The 26,687-nt window shown below is 44.6% G+C and overlaps 1 protein-coding gene across 1 annotated transcript in view; it reads right to left on the bottom strand.

Moving 5' to 3' along the window:
- The window catches only part of ryk (receptor like tyrosine kinase), a 63,837-nt gene that overhangs the window by 7,357 nt on the left and 29,793 nt on the right, over positions 1-26,687 (bottom strand). The window contains exons 8-15 of the mRNA XM_078409922.1: positions 23,616-23,696; positions 20,648-20,773; positions 17,128-17,214; positions 11,117-11,186; positions 8,757-8,889; positions 7,541-7,650; positions 4,868-5,027; positions 2,614-2,750 (exon numbers count right to left, since the gene is read on the bottom strand). Coding sequence (XP_078266048.1) covers positions 2,614-2,750; positions 4,868-5,027; positions 7,541-7,650; positions 8,757-8,889; positions 11,117-11,186; positions 17,128-17,214; positions 20,648-20,773; positions 23,616-23,696 — 904 coding nt within the window. The remainder of the gene's footprint in view (positions 1-2,613; positions 2,751-4,867; positions 5,028-7,540; positions 7,651-8,756; positions 8,890-11,116; positions 11,187-17,127; positions 17,215-20,647; positions 20,774-23,615; positions 23,697-26,687) is intronic.

The following is a 26,687-nucleotide window of genomic DNA, read 5'->3' as shown; positions in this document are numbered from 1 at the left end:
AGTACAGTTGATGTGTACTCCTCCAAGTCCTGATCCTCAAAAATATCCCAGTTGGTCCTTTCGAAGCAATCCTGCAGCTGCGAGGAAGCTCCTTCAGGCCATGTCTTCACAGTCTTTATGGTGACTGGAGCTTTCCTCCTGAGTGGGGTGTATGCTGGGGTTAGGAATATGGACAGGTGATCTGACTGCCCCAGGTGTGGTAGTGGTGCTGACCTGAACCCCTTCTTAATATTTGAGTAAACCTTGTCTAGTGTGTTTTTCCCCCTGGTAGCACATCTTATGTGTTGTTCAAGTTTCGGGAGAACTGACTTTAGGTCTGCATGGTTGAAGTCCCCGGCTATGATGTGGGCTGCTTCTGGATATGTGCTCTGTTGTGAGTTTATTGCACCTAGCAGGTAGCCTAAAGCTGTGCTAGCGTTAGCATTCGGTGGGATGTAGACTGCTGTTACTATAACCCCTGTAAATTCGCGAGGAAGGTAAAAAGGCCTGCATTTAACTGTTAGGGACTCCAGATCAGGAGAACAGTGGCTATCTATGGTTTGGATATTAGTGCACCAGCTGTTGTGCACATAAATGCATAACCCCCCCCCCCTTGCTCTTACCGGAGTCGATGTTTCTGTCCCAACGAAACGCTGTGCGCCCGGCTAGCTCAATGGCTCCGTCTGGGATAAGTGGATGAAGCCATGTCTCTGTTACTAAGAGAATGCAACAGTCCTCCACGAGTTTGTTTGCTGATATCTGTAGTTTAAGTTCGTCCATTTTGTTGATGATGGATCTGGCGTTGGTGAGGAACATGCTAGGTAGCGGTGGTTTGTGTGGCTGTCTCTTTAGCTTGGCAAGTATACCGGACCGGCATCCTCGCTTTTGCTTCCTGTTTCTCCTCCGTCTGCGACGCCTGTTCGCGCCGACAACTATCCACGGAGCGCCCGGTGTCCTGGCAATCTCTTCCGGTATATTTCGCGGGTGTGGAAATTCGCGCACAAGGTCCCGATTGCACTGGAATCCGATGATCAGAAGGTCCTTTCGGTTGTAGGTAGGATTTGCCTGATTTTCCTGGTTTGAATGACTAAATTTGACTAACAGACATAACACAGATAACACACATAAAACGCACCGAAAGGGAGAGCTGTGAGCCGCTGCGTCCGTGCGCGCCGCCATCTTCCGGAAAGTTGGAGCTTGGCATCATGACTTCCTGCTCGGAAGCTGAATCACTGACAACATGTAAGTGTCTAGCTAAGCACTTAAAATGCTTAGACCTATTGGGCTATTGACAATTGGATGGACGACTGAAATAGGATTAATATGGAAGGGTGCTTATTGATCGGCAATGATTTGGGCCAAATAGCCTGTTTCCAAGAAGTACAATTTTCTGACACTATGACTCTTGCACTACCCACCTGCCCTTCCTGGTGGTCACCCATCTCCTTTACCTCTGTACTTACGGTATGACCAACTTGTTCAACATCTTATCTACGATATTTTCAGCACTGTACTGCTCCTCGGCAAGTTCAACCACAGTTCCATTTGCTCTATGTGATCAAACAGCAGCAAGACACATTTCCAGCAGGTGTAGTCAACAGTGACATTGGAAGTGTCCCTGATCTCATACGTCCTGCAGAAGTATACCACTGCCCTATCTTCCGTACCCAACATCGCTATTTCCCCACGCTCAGCCACACCTACCTGATTTGCTACTCACCCTGGTCACTGATGCCCATGACTCACCAAGACCCCCATCTTAACCTCAACAGCAGCACTGCAACCTCACATCGATTGTAATGACTACTCTCCAAAAGCCTATCATTCCTTTACACACCGCTCTTTGTGGTGTTGCGCTTATCACTGCCCCTCACTGATATCGCCCCTCCTTCTTCCAAACGCCAAGGAATACAGATCCAAGAGTGCTTTTTTTTTACCCAGCAGTGGAGAGGCCAGGACACATTGATAGAGTGATGCAGACAGAAGTCTTCAGAACCTTTTGAATGTATCTAAATGTATTTGAAGAACCATAACCAATAAGATCATGGACCAATAGCTCAGAGGCTGCCAAACAACCTCCTATGACATAAATTTCCATGACTTTATGTACTACATGATGAAATAAGTTAATGATCAGATGTGCAAGAACACCAGGAACATTCACGGATCAGAAATAGAATGGGGCAGCAAACATTATTGATCAGTACAATCGCTGATCTGAAATGTCAATGGACAACGTCACTGCAGAAAATGGAGAAGATAGATAACTGAAATACTGATCAAATACTGAACAGGAAAAAAACCCGATTAAATATTTAAAAAACTGTAGCAAGTAGTATTTCTAGATAAGTAATAGCCCTTTAAAATCACATTATGAAATCACCAGTACAGCACTGAGCATTTTGATACTTTGAGAATACAAGCAGTCCTTCACTCTTGGAATTTTCTTCCTTCCAACATCACTTGGACATCAATTACCGCATGTCAGCACTTTTACTCTTCTGAAATTTGTTCGGCAGGCCATTGCTTTGTTTCACTTCCCCATTACTAAGTTAAATGTTTGCTTCATAACAAAAATTTCTGCTATAAATTAGGTTTACACACAAAAAAAACCACCATTAAATGGTTACTTACAATTCATCTGGGCAGTTGATTGGCTGGGCTATTCTGTATCCATCCTTTAGATAAACAGCCATCTCAAAAGGATCAATATCGACATATGGTGTCTGTCCCAGAGTCATTAATTCCCACAGTGTAACGCCAAATGCCCACTTAAAAATTAAAAACAAAATTATTTGGATTGGATTTTCATGCATTCTGTGACACTGCACAATTCCTGGTTCACAAAAAACAGCCTTTACATCTGAGCAGATTGGCTGGCAAGATTTTGATGTCGACATTAAGCATTATCATATCTTCTACATACAAATGGAAAACCCAATCACAGGCTCTTTCCTCGCCATTTAATATTATGTGTGCTATTTTGTAGACGTTCCCTATTGACCAGTGCTCTAATTGGTTTTGTCTTTTCCAGGAATCAAGTCTAGTAACATTGCCTCCCTTGTTGGGCTTAAACAAACATTGATCACAAAAGTTTTTAGGTATATCTCACCCCTATTCCAGTCTTTGCTCGAAAAGTTGAAAACCTCCATTGCCACTGCTGTGTAACATAGAAAATAGGTGCAGGAGTAGGCCATTCGGCCCTTCGAGCCTGCACCGCCATTCAATATGATCATGGCTGATCATCCAGCTCAGTAACCTGTACCCGCCTTCTCTCCATACCCCCTGATCCCTTTAGCCACAAGGGCCACATCTAACTCCCTCTTAAATATAGCCAATGAACTGGCCTCAACTACCTTCTGTGACAGAGAATTCCACAGACTCACCACTCTCTGTGTGAAGAAATGTTTTCTCATCTCGGTCCTAAAAGACTTCCCCCTTATCCTTAAGCTGTGACCCCTGGTTCTGGACTTCCCCAACATCGGGAACAATCTTCCCGCATCTAGCCTCTCCAACCCCTTAAGAATTTTATGTTTCAATAAGATCCCCCCTCAGTCTTCTAAATTCCAGCGAGTATAAGCCTAGTCTATCCAGTCTTTCTTCATATGAAAGTCCTGCCATCCCAGGGATCAATCTGGTTTTTGCATACCACTGCATTTCGCTGCAAATTTGCTCTTCAACCTCCTTCCCTCTAATTAGATGCCTACAGCACAATCCCAGCAGAGTTCCTTCATTCTGAACTGAAAGATTCTGCCTTGAACGTTCCAGGTCATCCTCTTTCTGAGACTAGTCTTTCTGCCTTCCCGTCTAATCATTCCTGAATATGAACCATTGGAACTCATATTTGACCTTTAATTATCAGGATCGATCTCAGATCTCTGGCGCTGTAAGGCAGCAACTCTACCGCTGCGCCACTGTTCTGCATTATTACATAGCATTAATAATCTTTTCCCTGAATGCAACCGTTCTGTGATTGAAATCTCTGGTTTTATTTCTCAACAGCTTCAAATTATTCAATACTCACCGTCATTCCCAAATTCCTAAAAATTGCGTTGCCACCACCTGCTTCCAAACAAAATCTATGCTATTCCACACTCTCTATTACCCTTTCTTGTTCCCAATTCACCATATATTGTTTTTAGTTTGTTGTAAAATGTATGTTTTAGTTTATCTTTAGTTTTGTATTATGTGGGAGGTGGTGGGTAGAAACTTTTTAAATCTCTTTCCTCGACGGAGATGCGACCTTTTCCGTGTCGTATCTCCGTCTGCACTGCGGCCTAACATCGTGGAGCTTGCGGCCTCTTGCTGGGACCTCAAAGCTCCAACTGCGGGAGCCTGCGGACTTAACATCGTGAGCTGGCGATCCCTTTGCCAGGGATCGACCTCGGAGCTCCAACCACGGGAGCCTGCGGACTTTAACAACGTGGAACTCACGGTCCCTGGTTAGAGACAGACTTCATGAGCTCCAAGCCGCAGAGCATCGACCGCCCCGACGCAGGAGTTTAGATCGCCCTGACGTGGGAACTTCAATCGCCCTGACGCAGGAGCTTCAATCGCCCTGACTGCGGATGGTTCGACTCCTCCGACCGCGGGAGAAAAGGAGAAAAGAAGAATAAGACTTTATTGCCTTCCATCACAGTGGGGAATGGGGAGGAGACCTATGGTGGATGCTTATGTCAATTTTTTATGTCTTTGTGTGTCTTGTTGCTTTTTTGGTATGACAGTATGGCAAACCAAATTCCTCGTATGTTGCAAAACATACTTGGCTAATAAATTACAATTATGATTATATACCTCGGTACATTTGACAATAAACTAAACTACCTCCTCCTTTATTGTAAATATAATGGTATTTGTATTTCAACATACTTTGGAACAGATGACTTACCACATCACTAGCACTTGAAAACTCATTGTTGACAAGGCTTTCCAATGCCATCCATCGAACAGGTCTGTTTTCATTGTCCCCTAAGCAATGATAGTCCATGGGGAAGAGATCCCTGGAGAGAGCATTGTCTGCAATCTTTACCTGAAGGCCATCATCAATGCTAGGGTGAATACAGACTTACAATTAGCAAAAAAACTCATATAAGTGATAGGAATGTTCAAGTCAAAATATACAAAATCTGGTACCAGTTTTCACATTTTAAAACAAATGCTGGAAATCAGAAAATCTCTGACCGATGGTAGGTGTGCACATCCAGACCAGATAGCAACTGAATACATTGCAATGCTGGCAATTCTTTGCTACATGAATTAAATCTTAATACAAGTCTGCCTAGCTTTCTACAGTACAAGATATACCTGCATGAATAGCATATCCTGCATTTTATGAAACCTACCTTCATTATGAAGTTTGAGAGCACCTTCTTGCATTTTGACTGAATTTTGAACGTAGGTAAATCTAAGATTGCAATGTAAAGAAATTCTTGGCAGCTGCTATTTTTGTTATTAATATTTCTATTGTTGTGTGCCAAAATAAAACATCACTTAATTCCCATGGCTCATTCGCCCCTTCCCACCCAAACCACCACCTCCCTGGGTACTTTCCTTTTCAATCACAGGAGATGCAACACCTGTCCTTATACCTCCTCCCTCGACTCCAACCAGAGACTCCGACAGTCCTTCCAGTTGAGACAGGGGTTCGCCTGCACCTCCTTTAATCTTATCTACTGCACCCGGTGCTCCTGTTGTGGGCTCCTGTACATTGGCAGGACAAAGCGTAGACTCGATGACCATTTTGATGAACACTTACACTTGGTCGGCCATGCTACAGGATCCCCTGGTGGCTAAATACTTTAACTCCCTTCCCATTCCAACCTTTCTGTCCTGGGCTTCCACTGCTGCCAGGGTGAGACCGCACACAAATTGGCGGAACAACACATCATATTCCGCTTGGGTAGTTTACAACCCAGTGGTATGAACGCTGAATTCTCTAATTTTAGGTAACTTCTACAAATATCTTCTGCCCCGCCTCCACTTTCTTCCCCACCCCTCCTCCACTAAAAATCCATTAACCAGTTCCACAATTCGCAATGACATATCTCTCTTGGACTCACACCGCCTCTAGCCAACAATCGGCCGATCAGTGAATCTCTTTGCCTGAGGTCATTTGTTGCCGGCCTCGATTTATCCTTTTTTTTTGCCATGATCACAATGAATGGCGATGCTGGCTCGAAGGGCCGAATGGCCTCCTCCTGCACCTATTTTCTATGTTTCATCAGGCCCCCATTTGCTGATTTGCTGATTTGCTGCTCTGGTTCCCCCCACGCCCCTCACCACTCCCTCCCCCCCCCCCCCCACGCTCTCCCCAGTCATTCTCATTCAAACCCTCCCGAGTAGCACTAGCAACCCTCCCTGCAAGGATGTTAGTGTCCCTCCAGTTAAGATGCAACCTATCCCTTTTGTACAGGTCTGACAGATACTGCCACAGATACGAAAGTGGCTTTGAAGAGGCTTTTTGGATAAGCACATGGAAGTGCCAGGAATAGAGGGGCATTGATCAAGCAGATGAGATCAGTTTAACTTGACATTATGTTTGGCACAAACATTGTGGATTCTTGTGATGTGCTGTTCTATGTTCTAGGTCACCTCTGCCCCAGAAGAGATCAGAATTGTGTCCAAAAAGGTAATACTTGTTTTGCAGGGGAATTGTCACAGGTCTTAATTGCCTCAGGGCTTAGACTCTCCCACTGCTGGAAATATCCTCCGACTACTTCAATCCCGTTCTCGGGTGCTACCTGTGTGTAGTATGTACATTCTCCCTGTGACTGCGTAGACTTCGTCTGGGTGCTCTGCAGACTGGTAGGCTAATTTGCCACAGTAAATTGCTGCTAATGTGTAGGTGAGTGGTTGAGTCAGTAGGGTTGGGACACTATGGCGAGAATATGTTTCATTGGGTTGTTTCATTAGGTTGTTTAAATTAATATTGATTAGCTAATTAATTCATTGCATTGTATGGGAGGCGCATTCCCAATCTCGTTGTACCCCTGTACAATGACAATAAAGATATATTGTATTGTATTGTAAAAATAGGTTGGAGCAGGAGTAAATGTGAACAGAAATGCTCGATGGTTTGTGTAGACATGGTCAGCTGAAGAGCCTGTTTCTGTGCTGCATGACATGATGACTGTGAACTGTGAAGGGGTGGCATTACCTAGTATTCATATTTCCAGTTCTAAAGTCACATTGTGACGCTGATGCTGTCAAATTCCAATCCTCTTTATGTTAATTTTTATTTCCAAATACTAAGTGAGCATCTTTAGAAAGGCCGGCAGTTAATGCGAACCCAAAATATCATGAACCATAGCAATCGCTATGAAGAGACTCTGAAAAAGGTGGTTGGAAAGATCATAATGACTTGCTAGGTAATTTCAGGTCAGTTAGAGTTGCATGTGGACTCAGACTAGGTGTAAGGACAGAATAAATCAAATGGAATTGTTTGGAACCCCCATAAAGAGTTCTATACATTTTGCATACTTCAAAGCCAACATGGTCCCCTAGCCATACAAATACGAAATGCTTGAATTGGAAATTTTATGCAGTAATCTCTTGCACTCACACGCAATTTCTTGTCGCAAGGTCTTTATGAATAACTTCTCTCCTTGCCAAGTAACTCATCCCACAGGCAATCTGAATAGCCATATGAACAAGGTCCTGCTGTGATATTGCCTGTGAAAAAGACATAACCATTACTTGAATGGCCCATGTATAATTTTGTTTTTAAATCACATTGAAGAGAATTACTTTTCCTAGATCCAAAAATAAACAAAAATAATACAAAATTGTCATACTTGTAGAATACATAACAATTTTAATGTCATCTCTATAATTTCCATTTTAAACAACACATGGAACATACAGTGCTAGAAATTCTATCACTTTCAGATGATTAAATTGCTGCCCGCTGATGCCATTTTTCTTTTCCATATCTGAAAAACTCAATGATGGAGTCATGGAGTCATACAGGATGGAAACAGCTGCTCCATGACACCCAGGTCCCTGGCACCAGGGACGCAGCAAACCATCCTGGAGTCCCATTTGCTACCACAGAAACTCCTGACTGCTCACCTAACTATCGAGTCTCCTATCACTATCGCACTGCCTGACTTCAACCTACCCCACTGTGCCTTGGAGCCAGGCCGAGTACCGACCTAGCTGCTGCTCTCTCCTGCACGGTCATTTCCCTCAACAGTATCAAAGATGGCATACCAGAAAAGATTCACAGGGACATTACCAGGACTGAGGGCTTGAGTTATAAGGAGAGTGAATAAGTTGGGGCTTTTTACCCTGGAGTGTAGAAAGCAGAGGCATGCCTCTGTCCTTCTAGATACCTACAAGATAATTTACAGAGGTATCTAAAATCATGAGGGGCATAATGTGAACTGGTGCAGTCTTTTTCCCCCCAGAGTAGGCGAGTCTAAAACTAGAGAGCATAGGTTTAGGTGCGAAGGAAAAGATTTAAAGGGGTTTCCGAGGGGAAGGTTTGTCACACAGAGGCTGTTGCAGGTATGGAACAAACTGCCAGTGGAGGTGGAGGTGGTACAATTACAACATTTAAAAAACATTTGGATAGCATCAGGGTTGGCATGAACTAAGGTAGACACAAAATGCGGGAATAACTCAGCGGGTCATGCAGCATCTCGGAAGAGAAGGAATGCATGACGTTTCGGGTCAAGACCCTTCTTCAGACTGGCATGAACGAGTTAGGTTGAAGAGTCTATTTCCAGGCTGTATAACATAACTAAATAAATTATTTAAAAATATTTAGAAGTTACCTGTGGATTGTTGGCTTCAGCAAGTTTGCATTGTCGAAGGAAGAGCTTTAGATTTCCCCAGTTCATATAAGGTAGCAGTACCATGGGCCTCTCCCCATCCTCTATGCAAACATGATTGATGGGCAGAAGGTTTCTGGTCCAAAAACAACACAATATTAGTCACAATCAAACACCATCTCTTGCTCCTGCTGTTTTCGAAACAGGAGAGGTTCCAGCCCCGACCTCCACTGCCAGTGACACCTAATTCCTCATTACACACAAAGTTCAAATCGATCAGAAGAAAGAAATCGTAGAAAAATATTTCCTGTAACTGCATTGTCTTCAAGAGCTTGAAGCTCCAATCCAGGGACCTTGGTTAGCATTGGGAAATAGCTTCCTCCTTTCCTGTACTTCCTTTCTAACATCCACTCTTCCCAATACAGATACCCCATCATGTTTTTTGCCCTGGCTTGCATCCCACAACCCATTCTCCTTCCTCATCCCATCTTTCCCCCCACCCCTTCTCCATGTTGACCATCCAACTGCAAAGCCATTAATCATGCACTTTTCACAGCTGGTTAGGGAAATGCCTAAACCCAGCCCCTCTCATGGATGGGCGTAATTCTTGGTCACTTAGAACAACATGCCATGGTAGAGATGGTGCCAGTGTGATGTTTGCTTCCAGGCAGGAGCTTGTTGCCGTAGTATGGCCCTCAACCTCTGGTGCTTCAGGCAGAAAAATCACGAGAAATAGTCCGTGATTTTACAGTTGACAGTCTGCTTTCACTATAATCTAGCCTCAAACGAGTACTAATTATTTCCTGCAGAACAAGAAGCTTTCATCCCAAGTCTACCTGCATTTCCCAATCAATAGTTCCCCTTAGCTGACCTTCATGTCTGTATGAAAACTTTCCTCCTCTACCTTTCTCTCCCTCACGAACAAAATGAATAGCTACACTCTCAGTCGTATTGCACACTGAATTCACCTGTGCTCTCATCCTCTCAGCTTACCACTTCAAGACTAAGTTATGCTGCCATGTATGTCGACCTTGAGAAAGACTAGTCTAACATCCTGACAAAATATGCCTCAACGTTGCCACCTCTGAACACAGGGGGCACGCTGGGTCCCCATCTACCCACTGTTTGAGTTTCTTCGGTGATGGTAGCACAACATAAATAGCTCCAATAAAGAAACTTCTTTGTTTCTTCAGTTTAACCTTAATTTAGTTCAGTTTATCATCTTCTGCACAAACATTCCTGTGCTGTTCTGTTTGCTGAACGCAATTCTTTTCCATTTACTCTATTATCTCGATCTATAATATGTAAATATGAACACTAAAGGTCTGGAGATCACATCTATAATGGGGTGGAAACGGGCTTTTAATGAAGTATGGCAGTTACGTGACAGCTACACTGTTGAGTCATAACACATCCGCCAGATCGAGCAACAATTTTCTACCCAAAGGTCATTAATGAATCATATCATTATTTTTTTAAATCTATTTTTCTTTAAGTTCAGATAGATTAAATTGATTATATTTAAACTCTGTTGCTGCAGTGGAATTTGAACGTGCATCTGGAACCATGGTCCAGTACTTTGGCTGTGTATTCGCTGATGTAACCACCTCATTGCTGAACTGTTATGATTAAGGTATTTAACCTGAAACATTAATTCTGATTCCCTTTCTATTGAGGCTGTCTGGCCTGCTGAATGTTTCTAGCAATTGCAATATTTATTTCAGTTTGCCAGCATCTGCATTTTTGGGGGATTTTCACAATACAAGTAGCCTCTCCTGTACCAGTACAAATCAATGATTCTACGTGAATGAAACTAAAGAAACTAATGAAACGGCTCCATTGTGTCTGAAAAGCAAACCTGAAACTGGCTTGTCAAAGCACTGCAGAAGTACCGCCAAACTCTCTCCATTAATTCCTGGGGATCCCTCACCCAAGACTGCTCGCATTGACAGAGAAGCAGGTAGCTCCCACTACACTTAGCGTCTCTATCAGGAGCACCTGCAAGCCATGCACAAACAGTGGAAGATAAAAATATAATGCAACAGAGTTCAAGAGAGGGGGAGGGGGAGAATATGTTGAACCAAATAAAATTTAGGGGTGGATGTCACATGATAGGCAAATATTGAGAACAAGACTGAAAAGTAAACTGAGAAACAAGGCATAAAAGCGAATAAGATGGACAGAAGATGAGAACAGAATCGCAGCTACTGTAAAAGACGAGCAAAAATTGTATGTAAGTTCACTGTTCTCACACAGGACTCATTTGTCTTTGCAGGCTCAAAATAATAAACACTGAAGCAAGACACACTTAACCCCAATGAACCGCCTAAGAAGAATGACAGATGAAAGTTAATTTTGCTTACCTGTGATGGAGTCCCCGCAGTTTGCAGCTCTCTGTCAACATCATGGTTACATGTACCTCTGAAGCATGGTCTACAAAAGGAAACAAAAATAAATTATAGCACTTGCACATATTTTTTAACAAAATTTGTTCCTTCTTTCTATTAAACAACAGTAGAAATCACCACTTTTAAAGCTATAGTTTTGTGTGCATGTGGCTAATAGCACCATGTCATTTTGTACTAGGAACTAATCCGTAAACAAGCATTCACAAGTTCAAGCAGAAGTGGTTTATTGAGAAAAACTCACTCCCGTATTCTCTTAGACAATACTATAAGTGCAATTCCATCAATTATTTCCTTATAATCCTAGTCACATGCCCATTGACTATATCTCCATTATCCAATAAAATGGGTATAATTTACAAAAGCCACGACTTACAAACCAGGACATCCTAGGGATTTTGGATGACACACGAGCACCTGGGGCAAACTTACTCAGACACCATATGCAAACTCCAGATAAACAGCACCAGAGGTTAGGATCAAAGGTGGGTTGTTGGAGCTGTGAGGCAGCAGCAATGCATGCTGTCAATCACCAGCATCTCATTCATTTGAAAAAAAATCCTTTTGAATGATTGCTTTAGGTTTGAGGTCAAAGATTAAAATAAATTCTGCACCATTAGACCGAATAATACTGCACAGGAATGGACCCTTCAGCCCACAATGTTTGTGCCTGCACATGACACGTGGAAGCAGGCCCTTCGGCCCACTGAGTCCATGCCAACCATCAGTCACCCGTACTAGCACTATCCTACACACACTAGGGACAATTGACAATTTACAGAATCCAATTAACCCTAATTAAGCAGGAAAAAAATATTCCCCATGTTGGGCGAGTCCAGAACCAGGGTTCACTGTTAGATAGAGCTCGAGGAGCTAGCGGAATCAAGGGATATGCGGAGAAAGCAGGCTCAGGTTACTGATTGTGGATGATCAGCCATGATCACAATGAATGGCGGTGCTGGCTCGAAGGGCCAAATGGCCTCCTCCCGCACTTATTTTCTATGTTTCTAAGTTTCTAAGAATAAGTGGTAGGCCTGGATGAGGTGAGATGAGGAAAAACCTTTTCACCCAGAGTTGTGAATCTGTGTAATTCTGTGTCACAGAAGGCAGCGGAGGCCAATTCACTGGAGAATTAGATTTAGCTCTTAGGGCTAACGGAATCAAGGGATATGGGGAAAAAGCAGGAACGGGGTACTGATTCTGGACGATCAGCCATGATCATATTGAATGGCGTTGTAGGCTCGAGGGGCCGAATAGCCTACTCCTGCACCTATTTTCTATGTTTCTAACCCACAAACCTGCATCTTTGGAATGTAGGAAGAAACCGAGGCACCCGGAGAAAACCCATGCAGGTCACAGGGAGAACGTGCAAACTCCACACAAACAGTACCCGAGGTCAGGATGGAACCCGGGTCTCTGGCGCTGTGAGGCAGCAGCTCTACCCGACCACATGGGGGAGATGGGGGGATTACATCTCCACGGCATATCTTACAGAGGTGTACACAAACATAAGAGGAATAGATTGGGCCAAAGGGCTTGCTTCCACGCTCTATGATAAATATAACTATCGGATTTACAATTAGTTAAGTTGGGTGGCAAATGCCATGCTGCTTTCAACTAAATTCAAACTCTTCAGTGCTTTAGGTATAACAATTAGATTAGAGCCATGGAGTGTAATAGTTATTCAGCATGGAAACATGTCACTCAGCCCAACTCGTCCATGCCGACCAAGTTGTCTATCCAATCTAGATCATTTGCCCGTGTATTACCCATATCCCTTTAAATCTTTCATATTAATGTACCTGTCTAGATGTCTTAAAAAAAAAATTGTAATTGTACCCACCTCTACCACATCGTCTGGCAGCTCGCTCCATATACCCACCACCCTCAACTCAAATCTCACCAAGAACTTGTACAGTTGCAATATGATGTTGCAACTACTGAGGCCTATGCCGTGACTGAAGGCAAGCCTGCCAAATGCCCTCTTCATTATCCTGTCCATGTAGTGCCACCTCAAGGCACTGTGTACCTGTACTCCTAGGTATTTCAGTTCTACAACACCAAATCACTATGAATTCCATGTATCTTAAATATTACCCAATAATAACTGCTCCCAATGTACGCTCCTGAGCTCCTGCCTAATAGTGTTGTAATTTGCCTTTTCTAGATCAAATCAATTACAGTTTCTTTAAAACTCAGCAATCTTATTTCCAAGCACCTCCTGGCATTCAAGAGAACTTGAATAGTCAGTTATGCCATGAAAACATGCTCTTTACCCGTGCCAACCAAGGTACCTATTTGAGCTTGTCCCATTTTCCTGCATTTGGCCCAGGACTATCTAAATTTTTTCTAGCCATATACTTGTCCAAATGTTTTTTAAACATTATAATTGTACTTTGTGCTACCACTTCCTTTGGCAACTGTGTAGGGTAAACTTGCCCTCAGGTCCCCTTTAAATCCTCCCTTTCTCAGAGGAACTGGTAGAGGTAGGTATGATTAAGGCATTTAAAAGACACGGATTGGTACATAGAAAGGAAAGGTTTGAAGGGATGTGGACCAGACACAGGCAAGTTTCACTTACTCTGTTAGGCAACTTGGTCAGTATGAACGAGCTGGGCCGAGGGCCCAGTTTCCTATGCTGTACTGTTATATGACTCACCTTAAATCTATGCCCTTTAGTTTTAGACTCCCAATTCCCAGGAAAAGACAGCGTCCATCCACCTTATCTCTTCCACCTATGATTTTATAAACCACTATAAAGATCACCCTTCAGCCTCCTCTGCTCATGGGGAAAAAGTCCTAGCCAATCCAGTTTCTGCTTATATTCCCAGCAACATCCTTGTGAATCTGCACCGTCTCTAACTTAATCACATCCTTCCTATAATACAGTAACCCGAACTGCGCGCAGTATTTCAGTGCAACGGCACCAAGATCTTGTACAGCTGTAACATGATGTTTCAACTCTTGTACTCAATGCCCCTTCCAATGAAGCATGCCATATGCTTTCTTCACAATCTTGCCTACCTGTGTTGCCACTTGCACCACTCGGTCTCTATGTTTAATAACACTCCCCAGGTCCCTGTCATTTACTGTGTATATTCTGCCCTTGTTTAACATCAAAATGCATCACTTCACACTTGTCAGAGATACATTCTATTGCCATTCTATGGCGACATTTTGCAAGCAGCACAACAGCAAAGAATCAAATATTGAAATTGTTGGCAAGGGAATAATAATTTTCTTGTTTTAGTAGATAGCCACTCAAAGGGGATTGAGGAGGTACTCGGTAGAAATCGGAGGACGTGTTAGAAGTATGCACACAAACCATATGATCCCAGCAAGGAATGCAATGCGTAGACGAAGAAGCAGATCTGTCAGACTTTGGTATTATTCCAAGTTCAGATACAAGATCAGATTCTCCAAAGATAGTGGAGACAAAGGGAAATGATCCGGAAAATGACTCTCATTCATAGCCACAAACTGACTCTCATTCAGAACCGCACCGGACACTCCCCCTAAACCGTTCAGGAGATCAGAAAGAGTGTGTAAACGTAAACTCATCAGATTAAATTTGTAAAAGTAAAGAAAATTGTTCTTAATTGGCTAATTTACAATATTATCTTTTCCAAGGGGAGAGCAGTGTAGTATATATAATGGTAACTTTACCTTTAAGAAAGGAGTACTGAGTGGTGGTGTGATTTGAGTCATGTGATATATTCATATCTTATCAGTCTCGCGAATATGTGTGTGAGTAGGCGCAGTGTACTTCTGTAAAATAAAGAAGATCCACACTGGCAACTGCTCATCTGAAAACCTGTCTTTGTTTCCGTCTACTTGCAATCACCATAATATCTTACACCTCTTGTTCTTGATTCTCCTATTCTGGGTAAAAGACTCTATGCATCTACCCTATCTATTTCTCTCATGATCATATACATCTTTATAAAATCACCCTTCACCCTCCTGTACGTATCGTCATTAAACTCCATTAGACATTCCTCATGCACTTTCCCAACTGATCAAGATCTTGCGGTAATTTTTAATAACCATCTTCTCTATCTACAATACCACCCACTTTAATGTCATTTGCAAATTTACTATTGTACATTGTCATCCAAATTGTTGATATAAACCACAGCCAGGAGCCCCCAATTTTTTCTCTAGCTTCCCACAGCATCCTTCAATATATATGATCAGGTCCAGGAAATTTATCTACCTTCATAGGCCCCAGGACATCCAGCACCTACTTGACCGTTATACGGACCATCCTCCTGACATCCTCATTGACTGGCCCAAGTTCCTTAGCCTTCATGGAGACACAAGGAACTGCAGATACTGATTTACAAAAAAAGTGCAAAACTCAGCGGGTCAGGCAGCATTTCAGGAGAACATAGATGGGTGACGTTTGAGGGCAGGAGCCTTCGGTATTGCATATCTGTTGTCAAGGAGAATGGCCACAGGGGGTTGCTGCACTCTGCCTACTCCTTTTCCTGGTGGCCATCCATCTACTTTCTGCCAGTACCCTCGATATTATCACCTCACTGTAACTCCTATCTATGACAGTCTCCTGGATGATCCAGAGGTCACCCAGCTGATGATCCGGATGTCGTCCAGCTGCTGCTCCAGTTCTCTAATGCAGCCGTAAGAAGCTGCAGCTGGACGCACCTCACACAGGTGTAGTTCTCAGGGACACTGGAAGTCTCCCTGACATCCCATGTCCTCCAAGAGGAGCATGCCACTACCCTAACTACAACTTTTGCTGCAATAAACCCGGGAAGATTTAGGAATGGAAGACAAAAAAAATCCATGCCTTTTCCCGCAATCACCCTCTCAAGCCAAAACCTCACATTTACTCTCCGCACAACACTTGCACCTCTCTACAGCCGGTGCTAACAGGCCTCTCCACTAGTGTCTGCCTTCCGTGTTATGCACCCACTGAGAGCACTCAATCCAGGATGCAAACTGTTTTGAGCTGCAAACCTGAATGTGCCTCATTAATTGGCTGCTGACTTTTAAATAAATCCTCCCCCCCCTTCTATTCCAGTTGTTCACTGAATATGACTTTGAGCTGCCAGTCTTTTTAATATTCTGATCTCCTTCTCCTTTCAGTTGCAAAAACTGAATGAGCCTCGTTAACTGGCTGCTGACTTTTGAAAGTCCCATTCTTTTGTTCTTGTTGTCAGTTGCTCACTGATTACGACTTTTAAAATACATTTGGACAGCTATTTGGATAGGTTTAGATGGATATGGGCCAAATGCAGGTAAATGGGCAGCCCAATATGCCAACTTGGTTGGCATGTACAAGGTGGGCCAAAAGGCCTGCTTTTGTACTGTACAGCTCTCAGATATCTTAAACACCATTAATGGAATTATTTAAGAAGGCAGATGGAAATAAAACGGCTGCCACTGACAGCATGAGGAAATGTAAAGGAGTTATTGCTCAGAAATTTCAAGAAACATGCCTGAAAAAGACAGTTATCAGTACCTTAATGTTTACCAAACGCTTAATTCTTGGAAATAACAGGAAGAACAGACAATAATAATAAATTAAATGTTGGTAAAGTACTGCACATTAGATTCATATCTAAATTAAGAAAATCTGAAATCGGGAGATTAGTGGCAGAAATCACACAAAACCGGACACAGAATGGAAGACTGATAAAACTCTGAGATTCAGTTGAAACCGAGTGCAGTGCAGGGATATATTAAATAGCAATGTAATTTTCTTGCCAATGAGCTTGCAATGATGCGTTTTGCATGGATGAATGAAGAAGCCCCATACATTGGAATAGAAAAATAAAAATCTAAACTGGATAAAGGAGCAAAGGGAACTAGGAATAGATGAAAAGTACATTAAAAATACCAACACATTAATAAGGCCAAAAAACAAAGTTTTGAGGTGGAGACAGTTAGTCGACCTCAGAGCTGTGTATTCAATTAGGTACAACATTTACAAGATGATTACTTACCTTTTACTGCTTTAGTAAAAACATATTTTTCTTTACTTGGATCTTTCTCATCAATTAAAATCCCAAGAAAGATACGACCAAATGTACCTGAAACAAAGTTAACCAAATGTTATATGGAGAGCCATCAAGCTAATTAATTTACGCTTCAGATTTAACTTTCAAAATCTATGCAAGATCTATTTTGCTGAAAAAGTCAAAATGCTAGAGTAACCAGGTCAGGCAGCATCCCTGGAGAACATGGATAGGTGACGCTTCGGGTCGGGACTCTTCTTCAGTCTGATTGTGGGGGGAAGAAAACTGGAAGAGAAGTGGAGCAGGACAAAATGCAGTGAGTGAGATGTGAACTCAGGCGGGGGGGGGGGGTTGATCGGCAGATGGATGGCAAAGGTTAGAGTTGAAAAAACAGAAGGAATTGGTTGAGATGTGGGAGTGCAAAGATACCAGAACATTTGCTATTGGTCCACCAAGGCCTAATGGATTCCCTGGTTACTAACCATTTTAACTCCCCTTTCCATTCCCTTATTGACAATTCTGTCCTGGGCCTTTTCCATTGCCAGAGTGAGGCCATACACAAACTGGAGGAACAACATCTTATATTACACTTGGGTACCTTGCAACCCATGATATGAACATTGAATTCTCCAATTTTAGGTAACCTCTCAGACCTTCCACCCCTCCCTTTTCTCCCCCATCATTCCTCTTTCTTTACCCCACCCTCAGGGGAGAGGGTCCAGCCTGAATTCACACATATTTCCCCCCTCCCCAGACACTCCTTTCTCTGACTGCACAATTCGTAACTCTTACTCCTTTTGTCTCTCATCTTATGTTTTTTCATCTCTGGCCTTTGTCCCAACTATTTGCCTATCAACCCCCCGCCCCCCCTCCCCCCACTTCGCCCCTATCACATAGAATAGTACAGCACAGGAACCAAAGTCTGTGCCTAACTTGATGCCAAGTTAAACTGATCTCATGCCTGTACATCTCCCTTTTCCCTGCATTTGTGTATGCCTATCTAAAAGCCTCTTGATGCCATTGTTGTACCTGCCCCCACCACCACCACCACCCCTAACAATGCATTCTAGGCATCCACAATTCACAGTGTAAAAAAAAATTGCCCCACATATTTCCATTAAACTTTTCCCCTCTTACCTTTGAGCTATGCCCTCTAGTGTTGAACATTTCCACCCTGGAAAACATGTTGTTGTCTACCCTATTTGTGTCTCTCATAATGTTATATACTTTTATCAAATCTCCCCTGAACCACCAACATTCCAGAAAAAAACAACGTAAGTCCATCTAACCTCTTCTTGTAGTTGAAACCCTCCGATCCAAGCAGCATTTTGGTAAACGTTGTCTGCACCCGCTCTAAAGCCTCCACATCTTACCTGTCACGGGGCAACCATTACTGCACACAATAGTCCAAATGCTGCTGTCAGCAAACTTACTTAGCAACTAATCTACATTTACGTCTAAGTCATTTACTTATTTATCACAAACTGCAGAGGTCCCAGGACAGATCCCTACGGAACTCCACTGGTTAGAGATTAGCCAGATTATCTACCTTCCACACGACCCTCTGCCTTCTATAAATAAATCAGTTCTGAATCTATACGAACAAGTCACCATGAATCGGGTACATGTTAATCTTCTGGATCAGCCTAATGCAAGGGACCTTATCAAAAGCCTTACTAAAATCCATGCATACAACATCCACTACCCTACCTTCATCAACCTCCTTCATCACTTCCTTAAAAAACGCAATTCAAGTTAATAAGACACAGCCTGCTGCATACAAAGCTGTGGTGGCTATCCAAATTAAATTAAATCCTGTTTGGAAGAATTCCGTACCAGACGTGAGGCTCACTGGCCTCCAGTTCCTGGATTCTCTCTACTTCCCTTTTAAAACAAAGGAACAGCAATGGCTGCTCACCAGTCATCCGGGTCCTCACCTGTGGCTAGAGAAGAAACAAAGATCTTCTTCAAGGCCTTGATTCTCTCTCGCCTCCCTCAATAACCTGGGATAGATCGCATCAGGCCTTTGGGACGCATCCATCTGAATGTTCTTCAAGAGCCTCAAGCACCATCTCCTTCTAGATCTCAAACTAGCATACCTGTATTCACCACACTGATCTCACTGTTCTCCAAATCCTTCTCAGTGAATACAGACACAAAGTAATAGTTTAGTATCCTCCGAATCCAAGCACAGATTTCCTACTTTATCCCTGAGCAGTCCTACCGTCTCCCAGGTCACACTCTTATTTTTAACGTACATATAAAAAGCCGTGGGATTTTCCTTAAGCTGACTCGCCTAATAACATTTCATGGCCTCTTTTAACCTTTCTAATCGCTCACCAGTTCTTTCCTAATCACTTTATATTCCTCATAAACCCTGTCTGATGCTACCTACTTAAACAAGACATTTGCTTCCTTTTCCTTCCTGACCAACCATTCACGGTTCTCTTACCTTGCTATCCTTATCCCTGCTCTTTCTTTCTAGTCATGCACTTTGATCAAAATTTTGTTCAGTTGGCCTTTAAATGACTATAATCCAGTAATTTAAAACAATCCAGGTTTAACCAAGCTCTTCTTACAGCTAATACTCTCTAATCCAGGCAGCTGCCTGGCGAACCTCTTCTGCACCACCTCCAAACCCTTCACATCAATCCTGTAAAGGGAGAACAAGAACTGTACACAATTCTCCCAAAGCAGCCAAACCAAAAGGCGATATGACTTCCCGACTCTTATACTCGATGACCTGACCGCTGAAGTCAAGGAGACCATATGCGTTCGTTACCAATCTACTTGTGTTGCCACTTTTAAGGAGCTTTGGATTGTATCCCAATATCCCTCTGCACATCAATGCAGTCAAGGGTCTTGCAATTAACTATATATTTTCTTGTTATATTCGATCTCCCAAAGTGCAACACCTGATCCTTGCTCAGATTAAACTTCATCTGCCATTTCTCTGCCAATGTCTGTAAGTGAACTATATCCTGTTGTATCCTGTGACAACCTTCCTAATGTCCACAGCTCCACCTGCTTTGGTATCATCTGCACATTTACTAACCAGATTTCTACATTTACAGCCAAGATACAGAGACACACACACACACACACACACACACACACACACACACACAACAGATCCCAGTACAGGTCTCTGCGAAACACCATGGTCAGAGACCTTCAGGAGAGTAACATTATTCCATCACTACCCTGTCTTCCATGACAAAGTGAGTTCAGAATCTAAATTACAAAGTCTCTGTTAATCACATGCACCTTAATCTTCTAGATTAGACTATCATGAAGGACATTATCAAATCCCTTGCTAAAATCCATCTGGACAACATCCACTGCCTTACCCTCATCAATCACCTTCATCATCTCCTCAAAAAAACTCAATCAAGAAAGTAAGAATCAGTCTTGTTTCTGAAATTACCCAGTCATCTTTGAACGGAAAAGTGTAGGATTGAAAAGTCAAATAATTAAAAAACTTTTGCTACAATCTTCAAATCTTCACCTTCTTGAAGAACTTCTTTGAGAGTGACCCTCTCTCTGGAGATAGCTATGTCCTTCACTTTAGCTTTTGCCTCTGCTAATGTGACACTTTTGAGATCATTCTTTTCTATCCGAAGTGTTGGGTAACCTGGAAAGAAAAAGTGAAAACCAATATCCAACATATATTGACCTTGCTCAAAACTCAAAAGTGCATAACTGTAGGATTAATGTTAAATTGCAGCATGTACCTTCAAAGCAGCTTCAAATACATAAGAGAAAAAGAAACAAATAATGTTAGGCCTTTTCACAACCTTGGGAAGCCTCAAAGCACATCACAACTAATAAAACTACGTAAAAATGAGGCATGACTATCAGAACTATGAAGCATGGTCATTGTCAGCAATCAATTTGTATCGTGCCCAAAGATCCTCAACCCACGCACCCACAGAGACCCTTAACCCATGCACCCACAGAGGTCATCCCCAACCCGTGCACCCAGAGACCCCCAACCGGTGCACCCAGAGACCCTCAACCCACACACCGAGAGAGCGTCTCCAACCCGTGCATCCAGAGACCCTCAACCCACGCACCCATAGAGACACTTAACCCATGCAGAGAGATCATCCCCAACCCGTGCACCCAGAGACCCTCAACCCACGCACCCAGAGACCCCTAACCCATGCACCCAGAGACCCTCAACCCACGCACCCAGAGAGAGCATCTCCAACCCGTGCACCCAGAGACCCCCAACCAGTGCACCCAGAGACCCCAAACCCGTGCACCCAGAGAGAGCATCTCCAACCCGTGCACCCAGACCCCCAACTTGTGCACCCAGAGATCATCTGCAACCCGCGCACCCAGACCCCCAACCCGTGCACCCAGACCCTCAACCCGTGCATTCAGAGACCCTCAACCCACGAACCCAGAGACCCTCAACCTGTGAGCCCACAAAGATCCTCAACTCATGCAGTCACAAAAATCCTCAACCCCCTCAGTCCAGAGACCATTACTCTACTCCGCCTACCGAGACTAACAGCCCCATTTGACCACAGAAATGCAAACACCCTCCAACAACTGAGATCCCCAACCCCTCATCTCCCTCGAGCCTCAACCCTCTCGCCCACCAAGACCCAATCCACCCATTGACCCCCATCCCATTCTGCCCACCGACAACTCCTCCACCCACCGAGACTCCCAACCCCTTCCGCCCGAGACTCACTTCCGCCCAAGACCCGTTCCTTTCTCTCCCCACTGAGACCCACAACCCTCTCCACCCACTGAGACCCCCAGACACCACTGTCCATTGAGAACCCCGACCCCCGCCGCCCATCCTGGCTCCCCAGTCTCTTCAATCCACCAAAACCCCCAGCCCCAACCCACTGTCCACCAGGCACCTCAATCCACTCCACACACTGAAACTGCCAGCCCCTTCGCCCACCCAGACTCCCAGCCCCTTCCGCCCACCAAGATACCAGAGGCCCCTCTATGCGCCAAGATCCTCGACCCCTCCGTCTGGCACGACTCCCCAACCCCATCTGCCCACCAAAACCCCAAACCTATCCGCCGAGATCCCAATCCCTTCCCCCACCCAGACCCCGACCCACTCCACCCCCCATCCCTTCCGCCCATCGTCCCCCAATCTCCTCCGCCCTATCGCCACCCCATCCCCTCCGCCCCATCGCCACCCCCTCCTCCCACCCCACCCCCTCCGCCCACCCCACCCCCTCCGCTCATCGCCACCCCACCCCCTCCACCCATCGCCACCCCATCCCCTCCGCCCACCCCATTCCCTCCGCCCCTCCGCCCACCCCATCCTCTCTGCCCCATTGCCACCCCATCCCCTCCGCCACCCCATCCCTTCTGCCCCATCGCCACCCCATCTGCCCCATCGCCACCCCATCTGCCCCATCGCCACCCCATCCCTTCCGCCTCATCGCCACCCCATCCCCTCCGCCCCATCACCACCCCACCCCCATCGCCACCCCACTCCACCCCCTCCGCTCATCGCCACCCCACCCCCTCTACCCATCGCCACCCCACCCCCATTGCCACCCCTCCGCCCATCGCCACCCCACCCCTTCCGCCCATCGCCACCCCACCCCCATCGCCCCCCCACCCCCTCCATCGCCACCCCATCCTCCGTCCAACCCATCCCCTCCACCCACCCCATTCCCTCCGCCCACCCCATCCCCTCTGCCCCATCGCCACCCCATCCCCTCCGCCACCCCATCCCTTCCGCCCCATCGCCACCCCATCCCCTCCACCCCATCGCCACCCCCTCCGCCCCATCGCCACCCCATCCCCGCCCCATCCCATCACCTACGCCCCATCGCCCTCCCCATCCCCTCCGCCACATCATTCCCTCCGCCCCATCGCCACCCCATCCCCTCCGCCCATCATCCCCCATCCCCTCTGCCCATCGCCCCCCCATCCCCTCTGCCCATCCCCTCTGCCCCATCACCCACCCCAACCCCTCCGCCCATCGCCATCCCCTCTGCCCCATCGCCCTCCCCATGCCTTCCGCCCCATCGCCCACCCCATCCTCTCTGCCCATTGCCCTCCCCATCCCCTCCTCCTGTGCCCAAAGAGACTCTCATGCAATCTCTTCCCCTCTCTTCACATTAATCCAAAAGTACAGAACAACCAGCCAGCACTTTAGGACTTTGGTGGTAGTGCCTTAGCATATTTTCCCAGACTGTTGGATGTTATTTCTATTTATTTCTCAGAGGAGTAACAGTAAGTTAGTAATGCAGAAAAGGGAAATGACAGACACATTAAATAAATATTTTGCACCACTCATCACTGAAACAAAAATGGTATAAAGCAAAAAACAACAGCAAAATTAAATTTCCAAATGGCTACTGAGCAATTCCCAAACTGTTGATTGGGATATGAATTCAGAGTAAAACCACTTTTGCATCTCCATAGAACTTTCTTAGCACCTTAAATACAGTGTGTTCTGTAAAGTCATTGCTATTGATGATGCTCACCTGACTTTTTGGAAACTTGGGTGATACCATTTTGTCTTTCCTCTTCAGGATTACACCCAGAAAGTTCCTTCAAATCACTTCCTGCAAGGACAGAAAGTTGTGTTATAGTCATAATTATTTTTCTTTTAACAATGCGTTTATACACAAAAGCAGGCTTGGAGGAAAAATTGAGCCACCGGGACAATCCATAACCGGCATTGTCTCCTCCTTGTGGCCAAAACTGAACCGTTGGGGCAAGCCTCAGACCACCAGCATATCCTCACCTGCCCACAGACAACAAGGGTGCCCCCCCCCCCCCCCAGGAGTACAAACAGTGAGCGACAGGGGCAAGCCAAAGACCGCCAGAACCTCCAAAGCCAGGTTGGAGCTGCCGGGACAAGCCCAAGACCACGAGATCCTCCTCTTTGAGACTTAGACCAATCTGCCAGGACAGGCCTGAGACTCTCAACACCACCTTTCAAGGCAAGAGTGAGCTGCCTGGAATAGCCTGAGACCACCCGCACTTTCTCCTCAAAGCCAAAGCCTGGGCCGCGGGAATAAGCCCAATACAAAACACTCGAGCATCTGAGCAAGAAGGCATTTTTAAATATTCATTTCTGGATTTTTATGCAGGCATTGACAACATTTAATATGAACTGTAAGAAATAACAATGGCTAAATGACCAGATTCTACCTATTATGCTTACTGAAATACTGAATACTAATTCGTGTAGTTTGCCAGTCTGAATTAAAAGACAAAACAATGTCAGTCACTCATACAATACTCCAAATGCAGTTTCACCAACATCTTGCAGAGTTATAACATGACGTCCAAATTCTTGTACTCTTGTACTCAATATGAATCCAATATGAGTCCAATGAATGTAAGCATGCCAAATGCCTTACTCAACCCTGTCTGCCCTGCAGATCAGATTTGGCAAGAGTGATGTGTCACCAGCCCAGGCACACAGGAAAAAACACATCTCAGAGTATCTGCCTTATCCTTTTCTGATCAGGGTCTTGCCTTTCACTAATCAGTTTTGCCTTTGGATGGTCAACAGTCTTGAGCTGCACTATTCAAAGTCCAATGTTCCATGACATTTTTATTCTTACTCGTCAACTTTTGATATCAGGGCATTCTGGGTATGATGATCAACTGTGAACTGATGTGAATCACTCACAGATCACAAATCATATCATATCATATCATATATATTCAGCCGGAAACAGGCCTTTTCGGCCCTCCAAGTCCGTGCCGCCCAGTGATCCCCGCACATTAACACTATTCTACACCCACTAGGGACAATTTTTTGTAATTACATTTTACCCAGCCAATTAACCTACATACCTGTACGTCTTTGGAGTGTGGGAGGAAACCGAAGATCTCGGAGAAAACCCACGCAGGTCACGGGGAGAACGTACAAACTCCTTACAGTGCAGCACCCGTAGTCAGGATCGACCTGAGTCTCCGGCGCTGCATTCGCTGTAAAGCAGCAACTCTACCGCTGCGCTACCGTGCCGCCCAAAATGTTCCTAGCTACGGCTAGTTAAGGTTGCTACATAATTAAATCTAAGACATATGGTATCAATGGAGTGCGAGCTAGTCGCAAATACTAATGCTTTTTTTACTCTGACTGTTGCAATCACATGGGAAAGCTTAATTTAAAATGTTGACCAATTCTTCCATTCTCCACAGCAGGCACATGGAACATTAAAACATTAGCATGTACAAGCTAATGGAGCAGTGTCAAATCCATGGAGCTACACAGCACAGTAACAGGCCATTCTGCCCACCCTGTTCATCTGCACCATCAAGTCCCCGTCGTCTACTTCCATGTACCAAAACCAGTTCCATAGCTTTCTATGTTTTGGAGATTCCACTGTGCCGCCTTAGTCTATCGAGTCTCTCTTTATAAAGAAATGCTCTGACCCATAATTTTAACCACTATGAGATACAGGAACCATTACTGTCAAGAGATAAACTGAAATACAAAGTGTTTGAGGGACTCAGCGGGTCAGGCAGCATCAGTGAAGGGACGATATTTTGACTTGAAACTTCAACTGTCCATTTCCTTCCACAGATGCTGCCTAGCCTGCTGAGCTCCTCCAGCAGTTTTTTAAAAATTCAGTTACAGCATCTGCAATTTCTTGTGTCTCCAATGCATAACCTAATGAGTATGAGATTGTAGAAACAAGGAACAGCAAACAAAAAAGACTCAAAAAGACTCAAACTCAGGCAGCATCTCTGGTGAGCATGGATAGATGATGGATCGGGACCCTTCAGATTGATTTGTCTTTTTTTTAGCATGAGATTGTTTTACAAATAGGAACACAGATATCAAACCTTTACTTCAAAACTGGGCTGATAGTTGACTCTGTATGATTAACAATCAGAATAATTCAAATGACCGAGACGTCAATGTAGATGGGTTGGCAAATTTGCTGATGGTGCCAGAGAATGTGTAGTAAAGAACTGCAGATGCTGAGAATGGGAAGGAGAATTAAAGTGTTTAGCAATTGGGATATCAGCTAGGTCCAGGCAGTCTGAGCGAAGGTGTTTAGCGAAATAATCGCCAAGTCTTCGTTTGGTGTTGCTGATGTATAAGAGTCCACATCTTGAACAACGGATACAGTAGATGAGGTTGGAAGAGGTGCAAGTGAAGTGCTAAACCCTTTAATTCTACTTCCCATTCCCACACTGACCTTTCTGTCCTCCATTGTCAGAGTGGGGCTAAATGCAAATTGGAGGAACAGCATCCCATATTTCGCTTGGGCAGCTTACAGCCCAGTGATATATTGATTTCCCTAACTTCAAGTAGCCCCAACATTCCCTCTCTCCCCATCCCTCCCCCACCCAAGTCGCACCAGCTTATAATTTTCACCCAAAGTGCTAACAGTGGTCCAATTCCTTTATCGTCGTTACCTTTTAGCATAACTTTCATTCATTGCTCTTTATCTCCCTACATCATTGTCTATATCTCTTGTTTCCCTAGTCTGAAGAAGGGTCTCGACCTGAAACGTCACCCATTCCTTCTCTCCGGATTTGATGCCTGTCTCGCTGAGTTACTCCAGCTTTTTTTGTCTATCTGCAGT

The sequence above is a fragment of the Rhinoraja longicauda genome, chromosome 13 (assembly GCF_053455715.1).
Source record: "Rhinoraja longicauda isolate Sanriku21f chromosome 13, sRhiLon1.1, whole genome shotgun sequence".
Taxonomy (NCBI): domain Eukaryota; kingdom Metazoa; phylum Chordata; class Chondrichthyes; order Rajiformes; family Arhynchobatidae; genus Rhinoraja; species Rhinoraja longicauda.
Note: the sequence above shows the minus strand (reverse complement) of the source record. Positions and strands in the feature narration are given on the sequence as shown.